Source organism: Symphalangus syndactylus, chromosome 17 (assembly GCF_028878055.3).
Source record: "Symphalangus syndactylus isolate Jambi chromosome 17, NHGRI_mSymSyn1-v2.1_pri, whole genome shotgun sequence".
Lineage (NCBI taxonomy): Eukaryota > Metazoa > Chordata > Mammalia > Primates > Hylobatidae > Symphalangus > Symphalangus syndactylus.
In genome coordinates this window covers 12,052,007-12,074,980 of record NC_072439.2, presented here as the reverse complement: position 1 = coordinate 12,074,980, position 22,974 = coordinate 12,052,007, and the positions used below count along the sequence as shown (strand labels likewise).

General features: G+C 61.9%; 1 protein-coding gene across 4 annotated transcripts in view; it reads right to left on the bottom strand.

Annotated features, from left to right (window-relative positions):
- Positions 1-7,964: 7,964 nt before the first annotated feature.
- Positions 7,965-22,974, bottom strand: part of SPPL2B (signal peptide peptidase like 2B) — a 23,620-nt gene continuing 8,610 nt past the window's right edge. The window contains exons 3-16 of one of the 4 annotated variants that reach the window (XM_055250236.2): positions 22,760-22,942; positions 21,290-21,379; positions 20,924-21,063; positions 20,152-20,294; positions 19,946-20,042; positions 19,115-19,231; positions 16,956-17,037; positions 16,211-16,285; positions 15,061-15,123; positions 14,833-14,932; positions 14,157-14,234; positions 11,142-11,302; positions 9,584-9,820; positions 7,965-9,168 (exon numbers count right to left, since the gene is read on the bottom strand). In XM_055250236.2, the coding sequence (XP_055106211.2) occupies positions 9,085-9,168; positions 9,584-9,820; positions 11,142-11,302; positions 14,157-14,234; positions 14,833-14,932; positions 15,061-15,123; positions 16,211-16,285; positions 16,956-17,037; positions 19,115-19,231; positions 19,946-20,042; positions 20,152-20,294; positions 20,924-21,063; positions 21,290-21,379; positions 22,760-22,942 (1,650 nt within the window). In that variant the 3' untranslated portion in view covers positions 7,965-9,084. Of the gene's footprint in view, positions 9,821-11,078; positions 11,303-14,156; positions 14,235-14,832; positions 14,933-15,060; positions 15,124-16,210; positions 16,286-16,955; positions 17,038-19,114; positions 19,232-19,945; positions 20,043-20,151; positions 20,295-20,923; positions 21,064-21,289; positions 21,380-22,759; positions 22,943-22,974 lie in introns of all 4 variants that reach the window. The other 3 variants (XM_055250237.2, XM_055250238.2, XM_055250239.2) reach the window with 3 other exon arrangements.

Sequence of the window (22,974 nt, the reverse complement as noted above, 5' to 3'; positions counted from 1 at the left end):
AATCTCACACAGCCCCACCCAGCCAGGCCCTAGGAAGGCGTCAGGAAGCCAGGACCACAGCTGTCCTGAGGGCATCCCTGACCTGCAAGGTGGCGGCCCCCACGCAGCCCACAAGGTGTCTCGGGCCATGCAGTCCTGCGGGGCAGTACCTGAACCCTTTGGCAAGTCCCCAAAACCTCTGGGAAGCTCTGGAGCCCATGCCTGGGTCCGAGGCCTGGCTTGACCCCCTATAAAATGAGGGAAGGAAACGGAAGGTCGCTGGGCCACAGAGGACCCTTGAGCACGGACACCTGTCCCGGGGACCCTCCCTAATTCCCAGAATGTGGGTCATTCCTGGTCATGCGGGGATAACGCCACGGTCCCCAGCCTGGGTTTCCTGCCGGGGCTAATTGAATCCAGGAGGACCCTCCCTCAGGCAAATACCAACAACCAACCCCATCTCAGGCCCTTCACCCACCTCCAATTGTTACATCCCAGTGAGTGTTTACTCAGAAGCGGCTCCGAAGGTGAGAACCAGGGTGGGAGGAGAGGCTCCATCAGATGCCCAGCACCCACCCCAGCCCCGCCTCCCACCCCAGACTCACCCCTCACCCCACCCCAGCCCTGCACCCCACCCCAGCCCCGCCTCCCACCCCAGCCCTGCACCCCACCCCAGCCCCGCCTCCCACCCCAGCCCCACCTCCAACCCCAGCCCTGCACCCCACCCCATCACCCCACCCCCGCCTCCCCCAGCCCCCCACCCCATCCCAACCTTGCACCCTACCCCAGCCCCACCTCTCACCCCAGCCCCGCACCCCACCCTAGACTCACCTCCCACCCCAGCCCCGCACCCCACCCCAGACTCACCTCCCGCCCCAGCCCCTCCCACCCCAGCCCCACCTCCCACCCCAGCCCCTCCCACCCCAGCCCCACCTCCCACCCCAGCCCCACCTCCCACCCCAGCCCCTCCCACCCCAGCCCCACCTCCCACCCCAGCCCCTCCCACCCCAGCCCCACCTCCCACCCCAGCCCCCCACCCCACCCCAGACTCACCTCCCGCCCCAGCCCCGCACCCTACCCCAGACTCACCTCCCACCCCAGCCCCGCACCCCACCCCAGACTCACCTCCCGCCCCAGCCCCGCACCCTACCCCAGACTCACCTCCCGCCCCAGCCCCGCACCCTACCCCAGACTCCCCTCCCACCCCAGCCCCGCACCCCACCCCAGACTCACCTCCCGCCCCAGCCCCTCCCACCCCAGCCCCACCTCCCACCCCAGCCCCTCCCACCCCAGCCCCACCTCCCACCCCAGCCCCACCTCCCACCCCAGCCCCGCACCCCACCCCAGACTCACCTCCCACCCCAGCCCCGCACCCCACCCCAGACTCACCTCCCACCCCAGCCCCGCACCCCACCACAGACTCACCTCCCACCCCAGCCCCGCACCCCACCCCAGACTCACCTCCCACCCCAGCCCCGCACCCCACCCCAGACTCACCTCCCACCCCAGCCCCGCACCCCACCCCAGACTCACCTCCCACCCCAGCCCCGCACCCCACCCCAGACTCACCTCCCACCCTAGCCCCGCACCCCACCCCAGTAGCTGTCAGCCCTTTTCCTGCCGCTTCTTACCCTGGAGGGCTCCAGGCTGATGCTTGGTTCTTGCTTTAGGTGAAGTTCACGGGTAGAAAAGAAGGGAGGACTCCGGGTGGGAACAGGGATGGGGAGGGCTTCGGTGGTCCCAGGCCCCTCCAGGAACCAGGCTGCATCTACACACCCCGGCTGTATCTACACACCTCAGCTGCATCCACACAATCCCGGCTACGTCCACACACCCTGGCCGCATCTACCCAGCCTGGCCTCGTCTACGAACCTCAGCCACATCTACACATGCTAGTTATATTCACACAATTCTGGCTGCGTCCACACAACCCTAGCTGCATCTACACACCGCACCTGCGTCCACACACCCCGGCCGCATCTACACACCACACCTGACTCCAAACAACCCCGGCCGCATCTACACACCACACCTGTGTCCACACAACCCCGGCCGCATCTACACACCACACCTGCGTCCACACAACCCCGGCTGCGTCTACACAACCTGGCCATGTCTACACACCCCAGTGGCGTCCACACAGCCCCGGCTGCCTCTACACAACCCCGGTGGTGTCTACACAGCCTGGCTGCATCTACACAATCCCGCCACGTCTACACAGCCCCAGAGGCAACCAAACAGCCCCCGGGCTTGGCGAACGGGGTTGGAGGAAGTGGGGGCTGTTCCGAGGGGAGGCTGAGCCCGCAGGCGACCCCGACTCACCGCGCAGGCGACCCCGACTCACCGCGCTCGGGACGGACAACGAGCCTGCACCGCTGCTGCCCGGATCCCGCCCACCCCGAAGTGGAGCAGAAGCGGGAGCTGGGCCCGGGGCTGGAGAAAGGGAGGGGAGGGGCGGGGCGGGGCCGGGTGGGGGAGCCGCCCTCCCCCCGCCCCCTGCCAAGCCCCTTCCCCAGTGCCGCCTGCTCCGGTCCGGAGGTGCCGCCCAGGCTTGGAGGCTCCGGAGGGCAGGGGTCCCAGGGCTCTGCGACCTCCACCCTGGATTCCCACCCCTGGCGGGAGCCGGCCCACAGTGGAAGACGATGGAGACGGGAGGGGTTGGGGGTAGCCAGGGATGGAGGTGGGCCCTGCGGCTGGGAGCCACGGGGTGGGGGTTCCCGGCAGAGTGGGCGCTGTGGGCAGGTGTGCCCACCTGGGCAGGTGACCCAGGACAGGGCGCAGGGAGGGGTGTGCCCAGGACAGCCCTGGGGGCGAGGTGCTGAGGGCGTTTTCTAGGGCACTGGTGTAACCATTGTGTGTGTGTGTGTGTGTGTGTGTGTGTGTGTGTGTTTTGTTTTGAGACAGGGTCTCACTTTCTGTCGCCCAGGCTGGAGTGCAATGACGCGATCTTAGCTCACTGCAGCCTTGACCTCCCGGGCTCAGGTGATCCTTCCACCTCAGAGTCTGGAGTAGCTGAGACTGCAGCCGCCCGCCACCACGCCGGGCTAATTTTTGTATTTTTAGTAAAGATGGGGGTCTCACCATGTTGCCCGGGAAGGAACTACAGTATTTTTTAATATACATTTTTAATTTTTTTAAAAAATAGAGGCGGGATCTTGCCATGTTGCCCAGCCTGGTCTCAGCTAAACTCCTGGGCTCCAGCCATCCTCCCACCTCGGCCTTCCAAAATGCTGGGATTACAGGAGTGAGCCACCATGCCCAGCCTAAACGTTTTAGAAGAGTTTTAGATTCCCACAAAATGTGCAAAGATAGTTCAGAACTCCCCTGTGTGCCATATCCCGGGTCCCCTGTTACTGGCATCCAGGCCACTGTGATACATTTGTCACAATCAATGAACCAATATTGATGCACCACTGTGAAGTCCACACTTGATTCCAGTTTCCTCAGTTTCCCCCATGCCCTTTCCTGCTCAGGGCCCCACCTGGGATCCCACACGGCATTTAGGGGTCGCGCCTCCTCGGATCTCTCTGGGCCGTTGCAGTTTCCCAGACATTCCTGTTTCTGACACCCCGCCCACTCCTGGGGAAGGCGGGTCAGGTGTTTTGCAGGACACCCCTCAAGTGGGTTTGTCTGGTGCTTTTCTCCCTCATGGTCAGACCAGGTGGCCTCGGTTTTGACGCACCACCCGCTGCCATGCTGGCCGCCCCTCCTGCTTAGGTCACGAGGTTGTTCACATTCCTCCATGCCGTCGAAGGAGACGGTGCACTTCGTTAGAACCACTGTCTCATCTCTTATGTCAAGATACTTTGGGGACATTTTTTTTGGAACTGTCTTTAGAGACCAGCCCCATTTTATTACCATTGACAGCAACGTCTTTGTTGGTGATTCGCTTTTGAGAAGTGCTGCAAGCCCTGGGGAGCCAAGCCTGGTGCTGGAGGGAGAGCAATCCTGGAGGATCCAGCTCCTGGGTCCACGTTTCCCCAGTCGCCTGCAGAATGGTCCAGTCTATTGAGCATGTGCTGTGTGCCCGGCACTCGGCAGGGACTCCACTAGGTTCTCATGATGGCCTCACAAAACTAGCTGTCACCTCCTTTTAGGCAGAAGAGGTGGCTACAGCCCTGACAGCCAGTCATCCAGCTCCTGGGATGCAAGCTGGGGCTCCACACCCAGGGCCTCCCATTGCTGCATTCTCCTGCCCACCCTCCTATCAGGCTGCAGGCTGCAGTTGGTTCCCAAGAGGCATTTCTAACCTGCTCTGAGCCGTGTGGAGAAGAGCCTGTGACCCCACGGGAACCCCCTCTCTTCCTCAGGGCCATTCGTGGACTCTTTCTAGAACTCCACCCTCTCACCTTCTGATGACTTCCCACCTGGCCCCAAACACTGAGCCCTGGTTCCTCGTGCAGCTATAGCAGCTCTCTGCCTGGGCCAGAGGGGGTCCTTAGTAGAAGACCTAGCACACAGCAGTGAAGAGTGGTGGGTGGATGAGTGTGTTTGGATGGGTGGATGGGTGGTTGGGTGGAGGGAGGGATGGATGGATGGATGGACAGACGGATGGTAAATGGGTGGATGGATAGATGGGTGTGTGTGTGGATGGGTGGGTGAGTGGGTGAGTGAATGGATGAATGGATGAGTGGATGGATAGAGGGATGGGTGGGTGAGTAGATGGGTGGATTGATGGGTAAATGGATGAGTGAGTGGGTGGAAGGTGGGTGAATGAATGGTTGAATGGAAGGGCAAATGGATGGATGGGTGGGTGGGTATATGGATGGATGGGTGGGTGGGCAGATGGATGGACGGGTGGGGGGTACATAATGGGTGGATGGATGGGCAAATGGATGGATGAGTGGAGGGGTGGGTAGATGGATGAATGGCTAGATGGGCAGGTAGATGAATGGATGGATTGGTGGGTGAGTGGATAGGTGAATGGATGGATAAATGGGTGGGTGGGTGGATGAATGAATGGGTAGATGGGTGGATAGATGGGTGAGTGGGTGGGTGAATGGATGGGCAAATGGATGGATGGATGGATGGATGGATGGATGGATGGATGGGTGGGTGGGTGGGTGGATGGACGGGTAGATGGATGAATGGGTGTGTGAATGGGTGGGTGTGTGGCTGGATGGATGGATGGATGGATGGATGTGTGGATGGGTAAATGGATGGACAGATGGATGGTGGATCGATGGATGGATGGATGGATGGATGGATGTGTGGATGGGTAAATGGATGGAGAAATGGATGGTCGATCAATGGATGGAGATGGATGGGTGGATAAGTAGGTAGATGGATGGGTGTGTGGATGGGTGGATGGATGGATGAATGGATGGCTGGATGGATAAGTGGATGGATGGTTGGATAACTGGGTGGATAAGTATGTGGATAGGTGGATGGATGGTTGGATAAATTGATAGGTGTGTGGATGGGTGGGTGGGTGGGTAGATGGATGGATGGGTGTGTGGATGGATATTGGATAAATGGATGGGTGGACAGATGAATGAGTGGATGGATGGGTAGATAAATGGATGAGTGATAAATGGATGAGTGGATAGATAGGTGAATGGGTGGATGGGTGGATAAATGGGTGGATGGGTATGTGGATAGATGGTTGGATAAATGGGTGGATGGAGGGTATGTGGATAGATGGATAACTGAACAGATAGGTGGATGAATGGGTGGGTGTGTGGATGAACAGATGGATAAATGTGTGGACAGATGGCTGGATACATGGGTGGGTGGATGGATGGATGGATGGGTGGATGGATGGATGGATGGATGGATGGATGGATGGATGGATAGATGGGTGGGTGGGTGGATGGATGGATGGATGGATGGATGGATGGATGGATGGATGGATGGATGGATGGATGAATGGGTGGGTGGGTGGATGGGTGGGTGGGTGGGTGGATGGATGGATGGATGGATGGATGGATGGATGGATGGATGCATGGATGGATGGATGGATGGTTAGATAAATGAGTGGGTGGGTGGGTGGATGGCTGGTTGGATAAATGGATGGATAGGTGAGTGGATAAAAAATGTGTAAGCTCTGGTCAGCTTAGTGAAAGAAAATCACTATTGTTACCATATTGTTCCACTTTGTAACTTAAACTGCAAGACAGAGGGGTGCTCCCCACGAAAAGAAACAAAATATCCTCCCCAGTGCCAACAAGCAGCCTGTTTCCGTTTCCCCAGCTCTACCCCTCCCTGACATCCCTGGGCAATGTATGACCTGGGCAGTCAAGGTGTGCACACACCCCCGAGCTTGGGCACCTGCTGAGCCTAGCAGGAGCCCCTTTGTCTTCCCGAACCAAGTGTGTCACTAACACAAAAGTCACAACTGCTTCTAAGCGTCCAACCAGACGGCTGATTTGGGGACATCCTGGCTGCCGTGCCTTGCAGTACGTACATTACTAACCCTCTTTCCAGAGGACAGGGAGTTGGAGGCGGAGGGACTTGCCCACGACCGCAGGAGGTCACAGGTGGACGTGGTGTGCGCCCAGGGCTCCACGCGCTGAGTCCTGACTGTAACCTTCAGCCCTGGGTCTCAAGTCCACCAGAGCTAATGACATAGCGAGTTTTTCTTTTCCTGGACAGGACAAATCACCACTAGAGGCACACAGGGGAGGTGTTCAGAGCCGTCGCCGAGTGGCCTCTGAGCAGTGATTTCCCCCGTGGAAAGGCCATTGGGGGCGCTCCTTCTGGAGCGTATCGATGAACTGCTCAAGTTAAAAAACTGAAACATATGTGTGACTTCAAGTATTCTGGAATTCGCTTTCCGTGATGAAGCCGCCCCTTCCCCAGTGGATTTGAATTCAGGTTTGCTGTGAGTGGTAAGGCCTGGGCCTCCATCTCCCGCTGCGTCTTTACCCCATTTCCCATTGAGGCCAAGGGCGTCACGCCGCCAGGCAGTCGTGGTTTGGCTCAGGGCCTGGAGAAATCCACGTCTCTGATCCCTTACAGCCATGTGGCCTCAGAGGCTTGCTGGTGTTTTTTTTTTTTTTTTTTTTTAGACAGGGTCTCGCTCTGTTACCCAGGCTGGAGTGCAGTGGTGCGATCACAGTTCACTGCAGCCTTGACCTCCTGGGCTTAAGTAATTCTCCCACCCCAGCCTCCTGAACAGCTGGGACTACAGGTGTGTGCCACCATACCCAGGTAATTTTTGTAGAAATGGGGTCTTGCTACGTTGCCCAGGCTGGTCTTAAACTCCCAGGCTCAAGCAATCCTCCCACCTCAGCCTCCCAAAGCACTGGGGTTACAGGCGTGAGCCACCATGCCCGGCCTGGGTCTCACTTTCTCTAATGTAGTGGAGAACTCTGTGAGACTAGAACAACACACACACAGTCCCTGATGCCTGGCAGATGCTCAGGACTCACTGGCTTCTCGGCCCGTACACAAACCCGCATCCATCACCCACGTGCCCACAGGCCTGGGGCCAGCCAGCAGCAGCTGGAAACCAAACCTTGTCCCGAAGCGGCTAAGACAGGTCTTTGCATTTTTAAAGAGAAAAAAATAATAATAAACTCTTTTGAGACGTGAGAATGCCATACAGTTCCAATTTCAGGGTCTGGCATGAAAATTATTTGGGGGATGGGCGTGGTGGCTCATGCCTGTAATTGCAACACTTTGGGAGGCCAAGGCGGGAGGATCGTCTGAGCTCAGCAGTTCGAGATCAGCCTCAGCAATACTGCAAGACCCCATCTCTATTTAAATTTTGTAAAAGGTATTTTGGTCCATTTTACACACGGTCTGTGATGCTTTCCAGCAACAGTGGCAGAGCTGAGAAGCGTGACAGGGACCACGTGGCCTACAGAGCCCACGGGAGTGACGCTGGGCACCTCACAGCACTGGCCGGCCCTGCGGTGGCAATTCCCATCCGTCCTCTGCAGGACAGCCAGGCGGCCTGCCAGCTCTCAGTTCTGTTCACCGGGACCTGCACGGAGCAGATGCTCCAAGCCATGCACTGCGGAGGCAGAGGCCGGGCCACGTGTATCAAAAGCTGTGTTTAATGATCAGACTGAAGGGCCGCAAGGCCACACGGACAGACGGAGCCAAGGACAGGACCGCCACCTCTGAACCCCTCCCCACTGGTCAAATGTCCAACACCAAAAAAGAGACGTCCCCACCCCATCCCCATGTACAAAATGGCTTCAGTGAAGGCGCCATTACTCCCTGGGAAGCTGGTATTTTTTGGAAGGGATCAGGGCTCACCCCTGCCACCCTCTGTCTGGAACAGACCCATGAGAGCGCAGCGCTCAGCAGTCCCTGTGTGCAGCTGGGGACGACTGACTTGACAGAAACAGATTCTGGACTTGCGTCTAGAGGCTGCGTGGACAGGGCGGGTGGCGGGCAGGAGCCGGGGCCCTGGCACCACAGACAGCCAGGGTGCGGGCTCTGTCTCTGCGGCCACAGGGAGCGCTGCTTCGGAAGTGACCATGTGCAGCGAGGGGAGGATGCCGGGGCCTGGGGCCACGCCTCGGTCAGTTCCCACACGGACGTCTCTGCCCTGGAGTCAGGAGGACCCCATCCGTGAGTAGACCACGCCAGTGGCAGATGTCCTCGTGGGTTCCAGAAGCTCCTAGCTGCTGGGTCCAGAGGGTTAAGAACCCACGCATCAATGCCGCTGCCACAGGGAGAACTGAGGCCCAAGCCCCTCTCAGCGGAAAAGCAACACAGGGCCCACACGGGAAGTGAGGTCGGGTGCCGGGAGCTACCGGGACCTCCCACGACCCAGTCCCTCCCTCCCAGGGCTCCAGGGACCCCTGAGGGCCTGACTCAGCCTGCCTGGCACCCACCCCTGCTTGTCAGAAGGGCAGTCTGAGAGACGTCCACCCCACCAGGTGGCACCAGCAGGACTTCTAGAAGTTGCGACCATTTATTAAAACGGGGAGGAGTGTGCAGGGACGGCCAGGCACCTCTGGCTAAGAGCAGGGCAGGGCCTTAGCCAGGGAAGCAGCTTGTCCACTCACTGCCAGCCTCGTTCACGCCCCGAAACCCTGCCCCACAGGCCTGTCTCAGCCAGCGTCAGGGTCCAGAGGCCGCCCCGGCCGCCAGTTCGTGTCCTAGGCTTGGAGGCAGCTTCCAAACCTCCCAGGGGCTCTGATCTGCTCAAGAGGGAGAAGCGATGCCTTCTGGGAGACAGAAAGCTGCTCTTCCGCCCGGAGAACAGGACACTGTGGGGAAGGAGGTCACCTGAAGGACGAAGCAGCTGGTGAGCACCAAGTGTGGCCGCGGCCAGAGTCCACCCACGCCTGCTCACTCATGCAGACGACGCTTGAGGGTCTGCAGAGAGGCCAGGCAGGGCCTGCGAGGATGCACCCTGGTGGGGAGCACGGACCCGCAGAGAGCTTGTGGCAGCCGGGCGAGCTTGGAGCAGCAGGCGTGCAGCCGGGGCAGCAGGGCTGGGCGCGGGCACGGACCGCAGGGGTCTCGGCAAGGATGAGCACCATGTTGGGGCGGGTGGGGACAGCACAGGCCTCAGTCCCAGGGGACAGGCGTCTCTCTGTCTGTCTCCAGTGGGCACCAGGCAGCCCCAACATCTTGGTGTGGCGGGCACGGCAGCGAGCGTCTCACCCCTCCCCTAGGCCGAGGCGCCAGGCTGGGTTACCGGGGACGGCTGGGCCTGGTCCTGGCCCTCGGGTTCAGCCGGGCTCCCAGGCTCCCGCATGTGGGCTCCAGCCCCCATCTCCTCGGACGTACATGATTTTGGGGACTGCTCAGCAGGCCAGGGGGACGTGGCTGGTTCTTCGCTGGGCGGCTGCCGGGAGGGCGGCGTGGCAGAGTCTTTGGGAAGCTGCGGGCCGTCGGCTGGCGCTGGGGCCCACGGAGATGGAGGTAGGACTTTCTACAGGAGAAGGGAGGCAGAGGTGAGGTGGAGACAGGGACCCAGAGGAGGGCCCTGGCAGGGGCCAGGACGCCCAGCACCCGCAGGCCACAGGGGCAGGGTCAAAATGAGGTGCCATCCCCAGAGGCTCTGGACCCAGGCTTGGGACAAGCAGAGGTGTCCCAAGGAGGGGGCTGGCTCCATGACCCACGGGCACCCAGGACCCCGTCCATCGGCACAGGCGCCACGGGAGGGCCATCTGAGGCCAGCAGAGGCTGGGAGCTGTGTAAAGCCTCTTCAAAGAAAAGCCCGGACCACCATCTCTTGCCCCTGGGCCTGGTCCCCGGCTTCTCCTGAACCTTCTGAAATGCCCATCAGAATGGGGAGACCTTTGGGGTGGGGGTGCTAGCCCCAGGAGACTTCTCCCTTGGGCCTGGTCTCAGGCCATGGTCCCATCTGTGGGACCCATGAGTCCAGCTCGGCACTGGAACCACAGCTCGACCCAATGCATCACACCAGTGCGGCAGGGACGGGTGTGGTTTAACCTCCACAAAAACATGACGCAGGACCCCATGCGTGGCCGGCACCACTGAGAAGCGCAGCATCTCCTCCAGAGGGAGGCCAGCTATGGGAGGAGTTGTACCGATGCCCAACAGCCTGAGGATCGTCCTGTGGCGCAGGGCTGCTCCCTGGGCAGTCACAGCCTCCGAGAGGCGCTGCCCGGAGGGGCGGGGGCAGCTCTCGGGCGCAATGTGCCTGAGTCCCGGGAACCTAGGAAGTCACCCCAAGCGGCACATTGGAAGGAGGGTCCCACCCGCTCCTGTTTACAAAAATCACGAAAGTAGAACCGACATGGCGTAAGCCCTCCCTGCATCGCGCGTTTAACCCTTGCCAACCGCCCCCTGCCTTGTGGAGGGGGACAGGAGACAGGGCTTCCACAGCCAGGCCCGGCCTGCTCCCCTCGCCCAGGGCCCTGCAGCCCCACCCCCAGTCTGGCGCCTCGCTCTTGGCAAGAGAGGAGATGGATGCCCGATGCCCACGCAGGTGGGGCGCTGGTGACTGTTTTGGGGGAAGCAACTTTAGAAAGGACACGGCACCCCCAGGTCCCACCCAGCACCCCCAGGTCCCAGCCGGCACCCCCGGGTCCCACCCAGCATAGGAGCTGCTCACAGGTCCTTCTGCCGGCACCACACGCGCACAACACCCAAAGCAGAAGGTGCCAGGACCCTGGGCCCCGTTGCAGCCGCGGGGCTGGCTGTGGCTGGAGGTCTCACTCAACTTTAAGTCTAGTTAGGGCTCACTAGGCGAGTATTTCTCACAGTCAGAGCAAACTGGTATTCACCGCAAAGCCGCTGCCCGTCCAGAACACGCCCAGCTCCCGGCGCCAGAGCGCCACGGCGCAGCTCGTCACCAGCGTGCAGGGCACCAGGTAGAGGAGAGCGGGCTGGCCACGCTGCATCAGGGCCAGCGCCACGAATGTCACAAGGAGGCCAACGCCATAGGCTGTGGGGACAGAGGAGGCATCACCTCAGCCAGGCAGGCCAGGGCCACCACCCATTTCCCTGGGAAGAACGTGAGCGGACTGGGGGTGGTGCAGGGCAGGGGTGTGCGAGGACGGGAGAGGTAGGGTGGGGGTTCAGCCGGCAGGGCCACAGGCTCCCCAAAGTACATGGATCCTTCCGGCACCTCCTGGGCCGCACTCCCACCCTGACCCCACCAGAGCCAGTGAGAGGGGCGTCAGGGTCACCGAGGACATGGAAGGGCCAGGGCAAGGAGAGGGACAGGGAGGGGCAGGCTCCAGGCAGCTGCAGGACAGCAGGAGGCAGATGTGATAGTGGAGGGGGGCTGCGAGGCCTGTCTGGGACACAGTTTCTATGAACCTCTAATGAGAAAATCAGCCAAAGGTGACACACGTGCCTGATCAGAAAACCCCTGAACACTGAGCTGTGGGCGTATAAAATATGTTCTCAGGAGACACCCAGTGAAATGTTTGGGGTCAAAGGGAATGGTGTCCACCCACTGGGGCCGTGCCCCCAGTCCCCTGAGAACACAGCCTGATTTACATACGTGTGCTGTGCGTGTAAGTACACAAACACATGCATGGCCACCCTTGGCACCCGCAGGGGAGGGCTGCCAGGACCCCCCTTGCTCACGTCCCTGATGTAAACTGGCGCAGTGTCTGCCTAGAACCCACCCGCGTCCTGCCAAACCATAAATCACCATAGGTTCCTACAAATACAAATGCGATGTCACCGCGGGCAATGGCTGTCGCATGGCATTGCTTCGGGAATACTGGCCCAAAAAATCTGCATACATTCAGTACAGATACAGTTTCTTTTCCCCAGATATTTTCAACCCACAGCTGGTGAAATCCACAGCCGCGGAACCCATGGCTAGGGAGGGCCAACTGCAGTACACAGGACAGCGCACGAGTGTGTTTGTGCAGAGAGAGAATGGAATCAAGCGAATGTGAGGAAATGACCAGTCCCTGTGAGAACGGGGCACACAGGAGTTCTCTGTACTGATCCTGCGACTGTCATTTGAAATTATTTCAAAATAAAGCTCTGAGAAAATTAATGTTTTACTAGAAAACTCTTAAAAAAAAGAGCCGCTGTGTCCAGCAAGCACACTGCTCCTGGCACTTTTTCTGACACTCATCTCTGCATTTCTGACACCACACCACAGGGAGCATCCCTATTGGTCCATTTTAGACCATCCACGTGTCCATCAGCCATCATCGACAGAAGCAGAGACAAACGGAGAGGGCTGGCACCTAAAAAACCTCAGCGGCTTCAGTCTCAGGAATTACAGGGACAACTTCACAAATTATGCTTCAGGAGAGACAAATCTCTGCAGCTGTGTTTTTGTTTTTTCTTTCATTTTATTATTATTTTTTCGAGACAGGGTCTCACTCTGTTGCCCAGGCTGGAGTGCAGTGGCACGATCATGGCTCACTGCAGCCTTGAACTCCCAGGCTCAAGCGATCCTCCCACCTCAGCCTCCAGAGTAGCTGGGGCTACAGGCGCATGTCACCATGCCCGGCTAATTTTTGCATTCTTCTGCAGAGACAGGGTCTTACTATGTTGCCCAGGCTGGTCTTGAACTCCTGGGCTCAAGCAATCCTCCCACTTCAGCCTCCCAGAATGCTGGGATCACAGGCATGAGCCCCCGCACCCGGCCTCAGCCGTGACTTTAAAGGATAATCACGAAGACAGTAAAATGGGGCGAGGGGAAAGCCAGGGGCACCTGCAGCTGCAAGAAGCAGGTGTGAGGGGACCAACACAAACCAAAGGCACCGCAGGCCGGCCTGAACTCTCCTGGCCCTGGGAGTGGCCGTTTAGGGAGCCACGTGGAGGGCGGGGTCGGGGGCGTGGCTTGGCAGAGGCGGCCTGGCCCGCCCGTGTGCCCAGGAACCAGAAAGCACTGCAGCTTCTTTCCTTAGGGCTGGCTGCGGTGGGGGACTTTTTTTTAAACAATGTGGGTCAACAGATAACGGCACTTTGTGTAAATACATTCATAACAAAAGAAACATTAGAAGACAAGGTAAAGAAGAAAAAGATAAAAAGAGGAAAACAGGAAAAAAAAGGAAAAGAAAAGAACAGAACAATGGAAGCTAGGGAGAATGAGAAAGACGGGGATGCAGGCACAGGCCCAGGGAGAATGAGAAAGAGGGGGATGCAGGCACAGGCCCAGGGAGAATGAGAAAGACGGGGATGCAGGCACAGGCCCAGGGAGAATGAGAAAGAGGGGGATGGAGGCACAGGCCCAAGGAGAATGAGAAAGACGGGGATGCAGGCACAGGCCCAGGGAGAATGAGAAAGAGGGGGATGGAGGCACAGGCCCAAGGAGAATGAGAAAGACGGGGATGCAGGCACAGGCCCAGGGAGAATGAGAAAGACGGGGATGCAGGCACAGGCCCAGGGAAAATGAGAAAGACGGGGATGGAGGCACAGGCCCAGGGAGAATGAGAAAGACGGGGATGGAGGCACAGGCCCAGGGAGAATGAGAAAGAGGGGGATGGAGGCACAGGCCCAGGGAGAATGAGAAAGAGGGGGATGGAGGCACAGGCCCAGGGAGAATGAGAAAGATGGGGATGCAGGCACAGGCCCAGGGAGAATGAGAAAGACGGGGATGCAGGCACAGGCCCAGCCCCCCAACCCAGCTCCCGGAGTGGCCGGGGGTTAGGGGTAGGGTGTTACAGTGTTAGGATTAGGGTGTTATAGTTACGGTGTTAGAGCTGGAGTTAGGGTTAGGGTTGGGGTTGGGGTTGGGGTTAGGGGTCAGGGTCAGGACAGAGGCTGAGTCGGGGCAGGGCTGGAGCCGGAGCGGCCAGCACGGGCTCAACCGAGGCACTTACCGATGGTGCAGGCCACGAAGTATACCCTGGAGGACTGTACCTGGATGTCAAACCTGTGGCAGTAGGCCACCAGCAGCCCTGGGGGAGGCACGGGGTGGAGGCTCACTCGGGCCCGCAGAGCCTCGGAACAAGGGCTTCCTGGGAGGGCGGGCACCTGAGCACCTGTGGGCGCCGTGGGCCTCTCGCTGCCTGGTGGCTGCTGTCATTTCACAGACATGCCACACGCTCGCTCAGGACAGGGCTGCCATGACTCTCAGTGGGTAAACTGAGACCACAGTGAGAGCAAAGTCCAGGCAGACACACCTGGCAGGACCCTGGGGACACTGAGGCTGCGAGGGTACAGTCTCTGCCTTCTGCAGCAACATGAGCTCACTAAGACCCGGGACCCAGGCCCCAGCAGGGATCCCTGCACAACCCCGAGCAGGATGGGGTGAGGCTGTCTGCAATCGGGGGCCTTCCCCGCTCCCTAGGAACCAAGGGGGTCCCTACCCCACCCAGGCAATGCCCTCGCTGCCCAGGCACCCAGGCCTCGACGGCCCCAACCTGCCCGACTCTGACCCTCAGGGCTGTATCTCCAGCCAACGGTGTGCGGGCCACTCACTCCCAAAGGCAAACCTCAGCCGCCTGGGACCCCTGCCCCACAGCGCGGACCCGTGCGCCCCACCCGCCTCAGTACCTGGCACCAAAATGTCTCCAAAACCCAAGAGGGAGAAGGGCCGGTCACACAGAGCCAGAGGTGAGGAGTTCAGCCTGGGCACCTTCAGGACCATGGGCAGCTGCAAAGATAGGAAGAGGACGATGTCCTCCAGGACCCTCACCTGGCCGTGGGATGCCTCGAGCCCTCTCCGCTCCGTGCAACACCTTGACCCACGGCAACCTGAGACCCTGCGGTCAGAAGACGCACCTTCTCACGGGTGGCCGAGTCCGAGGGCCCAGTGGCCACCTCCACCATGATGCTGCTCCCACTCTGCACAGAAGGGGGTTGAGTGAGGGATCGGGGTGATGGGGTGGGGGGCAGGCGAGCATGGTGTGGGGTGGAGGGGGATGAGGGGAGCAGGGTGATGGGGGGTGATGGGGTGGGGGAGCGGGGTGATGGGGCGGGGGGGACGAGGGGGCGGGGTGATGGGGGGTGATGGGGCGGGGGTTGCAAGGGGGTGGGGGAGCGGGGTGATGGGGTGGGGGGGACGAGGGAGCGGGGTGATGGGGGGTGATGGGGCGGGGGTTGCAAGTGGGTGGGGGAGCGGGGTGATGGGGTGGAGGGGGACGAGGGGGAGCGGGGTGATGGGTGGAGGGGGTGGGGGGGGAGCGGGGTGATGGGGTGGAGGGGACGAGGGGGAGCGGGGTGATGGGTGGAGGGGGTGGGGGGGGAGTGGGGTGATGGGGTGGAGGGGACGAGGGGGAGCGGGGTGATGGGTGGAGGGGACGAGGGGGAGCGGGGTGATGGGGTGGAGGGGGACAAGGGGGCGGGGTGATGGGTGGAGGGGGTGGGGGGGAACGGGGTGATGGGTGGAGGGGGTGGGGGAGCGGGGTGATGGGGTGGAGGGGGACAAGGGGGCGGGGTGATGGGGTGGAGGGGGACAAGGGGGCGGGGTGATGGGTGGAGGGGACAAGGGGGAACGGGGTGATGGGTGGAGGGGGTGGGGGAGCGGGGTGATGGGGTGGAGGGGGTGGGGGAGCGGGGTGATGGGGTGGAGGGGGTGGGGGAGCGGGGTGATGGGGTGGAGGGGACAAGGGGGCGGGGTGATGGGTGGAGGGGGTGGGGGGGAGCGGGGTGATGGGTGGAGGGGGTGGGGGAGCGGGGTGATGGGGTGGAGGGGGACAAGGGGGCGGGGTGATGGGGTGGAGGGGGACAAGGGGGCGGGGTGATGGGTGGAGGGGACAAGGGGGAACGGGGTGATGGGTGGAGGGGGTGGGGGGGGAGCGGCGTGATGGGGTGGAGGGGGACGAGGGGGGCGGGGTGATGGGGTGGAGGGGGTGGGGGAACGGGGTGATGGGTGGAGGGGGTGGGGGGGGGAGCGGGGTGATGGGGTGGAGGGGGGCAGGCGGTCGCCTACCTTGGTCAGGAAGGGCGTGATGAACACGAAGAAGATGTCGTAGAGGAAGAGCACCAGCAGCAGCAGCGTGCAGGCCTGCGAAGCCCATGGCTGAGGGCGGCCCCCCCACCGGCCCGTGCCTCCCCCACTCCCTACTCCCACTCCCATCTCATGAGGCCCAGCGCCTCCTCCCGGGAGGAAGCCTTTAAAGGAAGCTGAGCAGAGCGCGCCCAGTGCCAGCGACGCACCACGCAGGAGGAGCTTCGGAAGCAACATCAGGTCGGGATTTAAGGACAAAAGTCAGGCTTTTAGAGTCTCCACGTAACAGGAAGGCAGGGACGGGAGGGCAGAGGCCTGTGCCACACAGGGCCGGCTCTGGGGATACAGAGGGCCATCCCGGGCATTCAAATGCCGCTCGCTTGGGGTCCTGTGGGGCCCTCACGGGAGTGCAGCCGCCTGGGACTTGACGACATCCCTGCGCTCCCAGTATTGCCTGAGGCCAGTTCCCCCAGCCCCATTCAACCGCTCTCCCCACCACCTCATGCAGACATGAGTTGCCCCTGCCGGGAACCGCCCCACAGCCACCCACCCAGGCCGCCTCGGCGGGGGCTTTGGGACCCAATCTTCAAGCCCCACCCTTCACAACGAGCCTAGGCGGCCATCCCCAGGGCAGTGAGCAGGACCACAGCCCCGCACGGGCCAGGCTGGGATGAAGGTCCCCCCGGCTACCCACGCTGCCCCGCAGCCGTGCCCTCCCTGCGCTCACCTTGAAGGTGGGCAGACGGATGGTCTTCAGCATGTACAGGCAGAAGGCGATGCCCAGGGCATCCTGGAGGACCCAGGCCCACCTGCAAGACAAAGCAGCATCCCCGCCGGGGCGGAGGCTGGCTGACCACCTGGGACACCGCCTCCCACGAGCCACACAGGGCCCTCGCTCTCAGCCAGCACGCGGCCCCGCTGCCCTTCCACCTGCCCAGGGGATGACCCTGAGGACCCCAGACCTGTGGGAGGACCCCTGCTGTTACAACTGGAGCAAGGCTGGCGGCACTGGCCCCACCCCAGGGCCCACCCTGCGGAAGCAGGTAGAGGAGCCCACCACTCTGCAGCCAGGATGGTGGACACGGGCCTGGCCGGCTGCGTCCCCTCAGTCGCTGTCCCTGGATGGTGGGCGTCACACTGTATGCAGGGGTCACAGGCTGTAGGCAGGGGCCAGGCAGAGGGTGCATGCACGGGAGGGCTTGGGCACTGACCCCTCCAAACTGTTTTTGTTTTGTTTTGTTTTTGAGATGGAGTCTCACTCTGTCACCCAGGCTGGAGTTTGGTGGCACGATCTTGACTTGCTGCAACCTCCGCCTCCCAGGTTCAAGCAATTCTCCTGCTTCAGCCTCCCAAGTAGCTGGGATTACAGGCACACACCACAATGCCAGGCAAATTTTTTTGTATTTTTAGTAGAGACGGGGTTTTGTCATGTTGGCCAGGCTGGTCTCAAACTCCTAACCTCAAGTGATCTGCCCGCCTCCGCCTCCCAAAGTGCTGGGATTACAGGCATGAGCCCCCGTGCCCAAACTGTTTATTAAATTAAAACTTGTGCCACACCAGGTTTCCTCACAGAACCTCCGGGACCACAGTGGGTGGGGCTGCCATGCGGTTGGTGCCCTGGGGCAAAGCACAGAACCGCCTCCTGCACAAGGCCACGGCCCCTGCAGTCAGCCGCAACCTCAGCTCTCTCCTGGCCCCACGAAGGCCCAGTGTCCCCTCCCCACTGGCCCCTGCCCCCCATGCAGGCTCTGCCTGTCACTTGCTGGACGAGTTCCCCAGCGTTCCTCAGCATCTCAAACATCAAAGGTTTCAATTGAAAATGGGATAAAAACATCTCCCGGGCAGGGCGGCTGCTAAGAACAGAGACCTCCACGGGAGACACTGGCACAGCCAATTCTAGGCGCCACGCACCACAAGCACCCAGAGAACTGCGGCCAGTTATTTTTTCTGATTTTATGTTATTTCTTAAATAGAGAGGGGGTCTCACTTGTTGCCCGGGCTGGTCTTGAACTCCCAGGCAAAGTGATCATTCTGCCTTGGCCTCCCAAATGCTGGGATCCCAGGCATGAGCACCTGCGGCCAGCTGACTGAGGCCTGCTCTAACTTCATGTGACGGAGCGAGTTTCCTGGCTTGGAAATAACTGAACGGATTCATTTTCTCTTTGTGTACAAAGGATTCAAAATATTTTCACGTCTTCCTTCTGCCAGTTAAACGTGCCGTGGCTCCAGTACACACCAAAGCCAAGCATACTTGGCTGCCTCGGGAAGGCCAGGAGGAAGCGCCAGATGGTATCAGCGACAGCGGTGGGGGCCGGGCGGGGACGGGCCAGCTCTGTCCTCCCAACACTGCGCCAGGCACTCGGCCTCATGGGGGAGGCCCGGCCGGCGGGAGGCAGCCGCAAGTCCAGGCTGTGTGGGAGGTGAGCATGGGAGGAGCAGTGCCTGCCCCACCTCCATCGCTGCTCAGAGGCCGCAGCAGTCATGACCAAGAGGATCGGATGCCCTGGTGCCCACACCCTGGGCCTCGAACCTGCAGTGTGCACGTGGGTGCCAGGACAGGGACAGCGGGGGACAGACTGTGGCCCTGGGCAGCGACGCCCCACAAAGGAGTCCCATCCAGGCTGGATGACGTGGCTCCCGGCCACAGGGGCTCCGGCCTCTCCTCCCGGATTCCAGTCAGGGTTCCCATGGCACCCGGACAAACCCAGGTGGAACGACCCTGCGGCACTGTCAGGGCAGCCCGGGGCCAGGGCTTTTCATAACGCGGTGCTGAAGCAGCTCCAGGCTGGGGCGGCCTCCAGGGAGGGCAGGGAGTCAGGGCCCCAGGAGCCCTGGTGCGTCTGAGGACGCCACTGCCTGCCGGGGCTCCGGGGAAGCAGCACTTACTGGTCCTCATTGCGGAAGACGCCCCACACCACGCTGACGGCCACGCAGAAGAGCGCCAGGAGCAGCATCCGGGCCTGCGGGCGCTTGTGGAAGTAGGGCAGGCTGTTGTTGGGGATCCTGGGGGGCACGGGGCAGTCAGAGCCAAGCCCACCAGCTCCCGGCCTCATCCCACTGCCCACCACCCTTGGGCCCTGCCCAGGCACCCTCTCCAGAGTGGCAGCCCCCACTCTGTTCTCCTCATTAAACTACACATCCCGCATGATGACAACTGTAGGCACCCCAAGGGCAGGGCAGAGCCCAACCCGGGCAGACGCTGGGGGCCATGGGCTGCACCCCCAGAGCCCCTCGCCCAAGGCCCTGCCTGCTCCAGACCTCCCACCTCCTCACCCAGGGATGACAACACAAAAAGGTCTCCCCCTGGACGAGCCCCGCTTCCTAGACCCAGGTGTGACTTTGTCGGAGACTCCCCCCCGCAGCTCCCTTTACCCCTAAGAGCCAGGCCAAGCTCTGGGCTGTAGGGAACCTTCTGGGTTCCCCAGAGAACCCTGGTGCTTTCCCGTGCCCCCGCCAGCCTGCGACCTGGGGCAGGGTTCCTGGGGACAAGGGCACCCTCCCCCCGCCACCCCTGGTGCCCGGCTGCTGGCGGGCTCCATTGATAGCTCGCCCAGACTCCACCCTGCTCCTGGACCTAGGAGCCCCAGGCCAGCACTGAGGGAGCGCCTGCTGTAGACTCTGAGCGATATTGCACCATGGGGGGCTATGGGGCGGCAAAGGGGCCGTGGCCATCACTGCACAGAGTCAGGCACGTCGGGGCCAGCCAGGCAGACTCACCTGCACTTGCCGAAGGGCAGCCGCCGCACGCAGGGCGCCAGGCAGCTGTAGAGACCGGTGGCGGAGGCCAGACAGAAGATCCCGATGACCACATACACTGCAGGGGCAGGGCCGTGAGGCCGGGGGCCAGGCCCGCACGCCACCCTCCCTCCGCACAGGGCGGGCTGCATCTCCAGGCCGCGGCCCACCCGACCGGGGCTGCGCACCGAGGAGGTCGTAGAAGTAGTACAGCAGCACCAGCATGGAGCAGCACATCACCACGAACACGCAGGTCATCACCGGCGTCACGTCCACTGCCTCGTCCTCCTGCTTCTCGGGCCCGTCGTCGCGCTTGTGCTTCATGTACCTTCTTGGGAGACACCACGGGGTCATGGGGCGCTGGGGCCGGCTGGCCGACACGGACCCAGGAGCTCACAGCCACCCGAGGGAACAAGGCAGAAAACCCGGGAGCAAGAGGGGACCCGGGGGGGTTCTGAAGCGCAAGGAACCGCCCCGAACGTCCCCAGGGCAGAGGACACCACACAGCAGAGGGTGGCTGGGCCCACGTCCCTGGGTTGAGCTGGGGCAGCCACTAGGCCAGGCCAGAGGCTGGCGTGCAGGCAATAACCGCAGCTTGGATCTGCATAAAGAGCCCTGGACATGGGGCCTCCCCAGACCCGGGCGGCTCAGCAGGAGAGGGTAGCTAGCCCCAGGCACCTGCCCAGCCCCGCACCTGCCACCTACACACATGCCCGTACCTGCCACATCCACACCTGCCCAGCCCCACACACCCACTGGGTGCCCAGAGCCCACCCTGGCAGGTAAAGAGCCTGATTCTATCCCAGGCCCTCCTGAGGAAGAAAGGAAGGGCTCCACAGGGCGAGCTGGCCCTGCCAAGGCCAAAGTGCTCACTGCTGTTCTGGACGGGATGACTGGCCGTCCTGGCCCGTGTCAGAGCCGCCCGCCCCCGTCACAGCACACGCACGACGCGAAACTCACTTCTTCACGTCCCGACTCCCGGCCCAGTAGCCGCCGACGGCGACGGTGCCCACAGCCATGATGAAGATGATGACCATGTTGTAGTCCAGCACCGGCTCCTTAGGCGCATACAGCGCCACCCTCACCATGCGGCCGAAACGCTGCCTCAAGGAACACACCGGAGGCAGGCGTCAGAGCCACCCACCAGCCATGGGTCCACATGCAGCTGTGGGCTGTGGGGCTGGAGCTGGAGACCCTGGCCTGCAGGGGCCACGCCTCACCCACCACCCTGATCCCACCAACGGAGGCACAAACCCCCCGGCAGCCAGCCCGGAGCCCCCTGCCCCGTCTCCTCGGGAGCGCGGGTCTGAGCCGGCACAGACCTACCCTGAAGATGTCCAGCATGTCTTTGTAGCTGAGCAGGGCCACGGGAATGCCAATCTCATCATATTGCGTCTTATTACCCCCCGGGGGGACCTGGGGGCCCAGAGGAGGGAGCGGCAGGCATCACCCGCAGCAGTGGGTGGGCCCCCAGCTCTGTGCCCATTCGCCTCCTCCCCTGGGACCCTCACTCGAGGCTCGGGTCAGGCTGGGGGCGCCTGCCGGCTCCCCCTCTGCAGCTGACAGCCTCCGGCCTCCCAGGAGGACCCAAGAACAGGGAGGCCGAAGGGCATCGAGCCTTCTTCACCTGACAACAGGGCCCCAGGCCTAAAAGCACCACCAATCCCTCCCTCGGCCGTGGGACTCCCAAACCACACATACACGTCCTGAGTGACACTTGTCACAGCCCACGCCTGCCCACTAAGCCACCTTGAGCCCCGCACCCACTGAGGGCCTCTCTCAACTACGACAGCAGCACGTGCGGACGGGGATGGCACCCTCGGCTCTGCCTAGCCTGCTCTGCCCTCGGCCCTGAACCCCTGCACCTGGCCTCCATGGATTGCCAGGCTTAGGGTGCAACGCTAGCGGGGGCAGCCCAGAGCCACGGGCAGGGCTGTGAGGGAATTCCTGAACTCCATTTCTTCTTACCCCAAAACTACACTGCAGGGGCGGCCGTGCACCCTGCCCAGCCCAGCAGTCAGCATGTCCCTGTGCTGTGACCAGCCCTGCCAGGCCCCCAGCTCTCAACCACAGCCCCATTTCGCAGAAGATGGAAAAGGGGCCGGGCTTCAGGCCACCTGGCTAGGACCACACAGGCGAGCACGGCCCCACCGGCTAGAGGGCAAGGGCACCAGGGTACCCAGAAAGGACCAGCTTCAGGGCCAGGCCACCTGCTCCTCAGAAGCCACCTCAATCCTATCCCCACAGAGGGTGTGGTCTCCGTCACCCCTGGGGGCTGCTCTAGGACAGGCACTCAACAAGACCACGGCCAAAATTCCACAGCCCCAGCCAGCAACACAGGAAAAACCGACTCATCTCCGCCCTCCCCACGCCCACACTCGGCCCAGATCCTCCCCACGGTCACACTCGGCCCAGATCCTCCCCACGCCCACACTCGGCCCAGATCCTCCCCACGGTCACACTCGGCCCAGATCCTCCCCACGGTCACACTCGGCCCAGATCCTCCCCACGGTCACACTCGGCCCAGATCCTCCCCACGGTCACACTCGGCCCAGATCCTCCCCACGGTCACACTCGGCCCAGATCCTCCCCACGGTCACACTCGGCCCAGATCCTCCCCACGGTCACACTCGGCCCAGATCCTCCCCATGCCCACACTCGGCCCAGATCCTCCCCACAGAGGGGCCTGCCTTTAGCGAGAAGTCGGAAGACCAGCCCTAGCTGCTGCCATCTCTGCCTCCTGCACCCCCTCCTGCCCCCGAGAGCTAGCCCGGCGGGGGACGCGCAGGGCCGTACCAGCCTCTCCCTGCTGACGATGAGCAGCCCGCGTGCTCCACTGCCCTGGGCCAGCCTCACTTTCTCATAGAAGGTGCAGTTCCCCCGCGCCACCAGCGGGATCTGGTTGCTGAAGCCACGGGCGGGCAGGTCGGACGCAGAGCAGAGCAGGGAGGCCGTCCAGTTGCGCAGCTGCAGGAAAGACTGGAAAGGCCAGGGCACGGTGTTGTCTCACG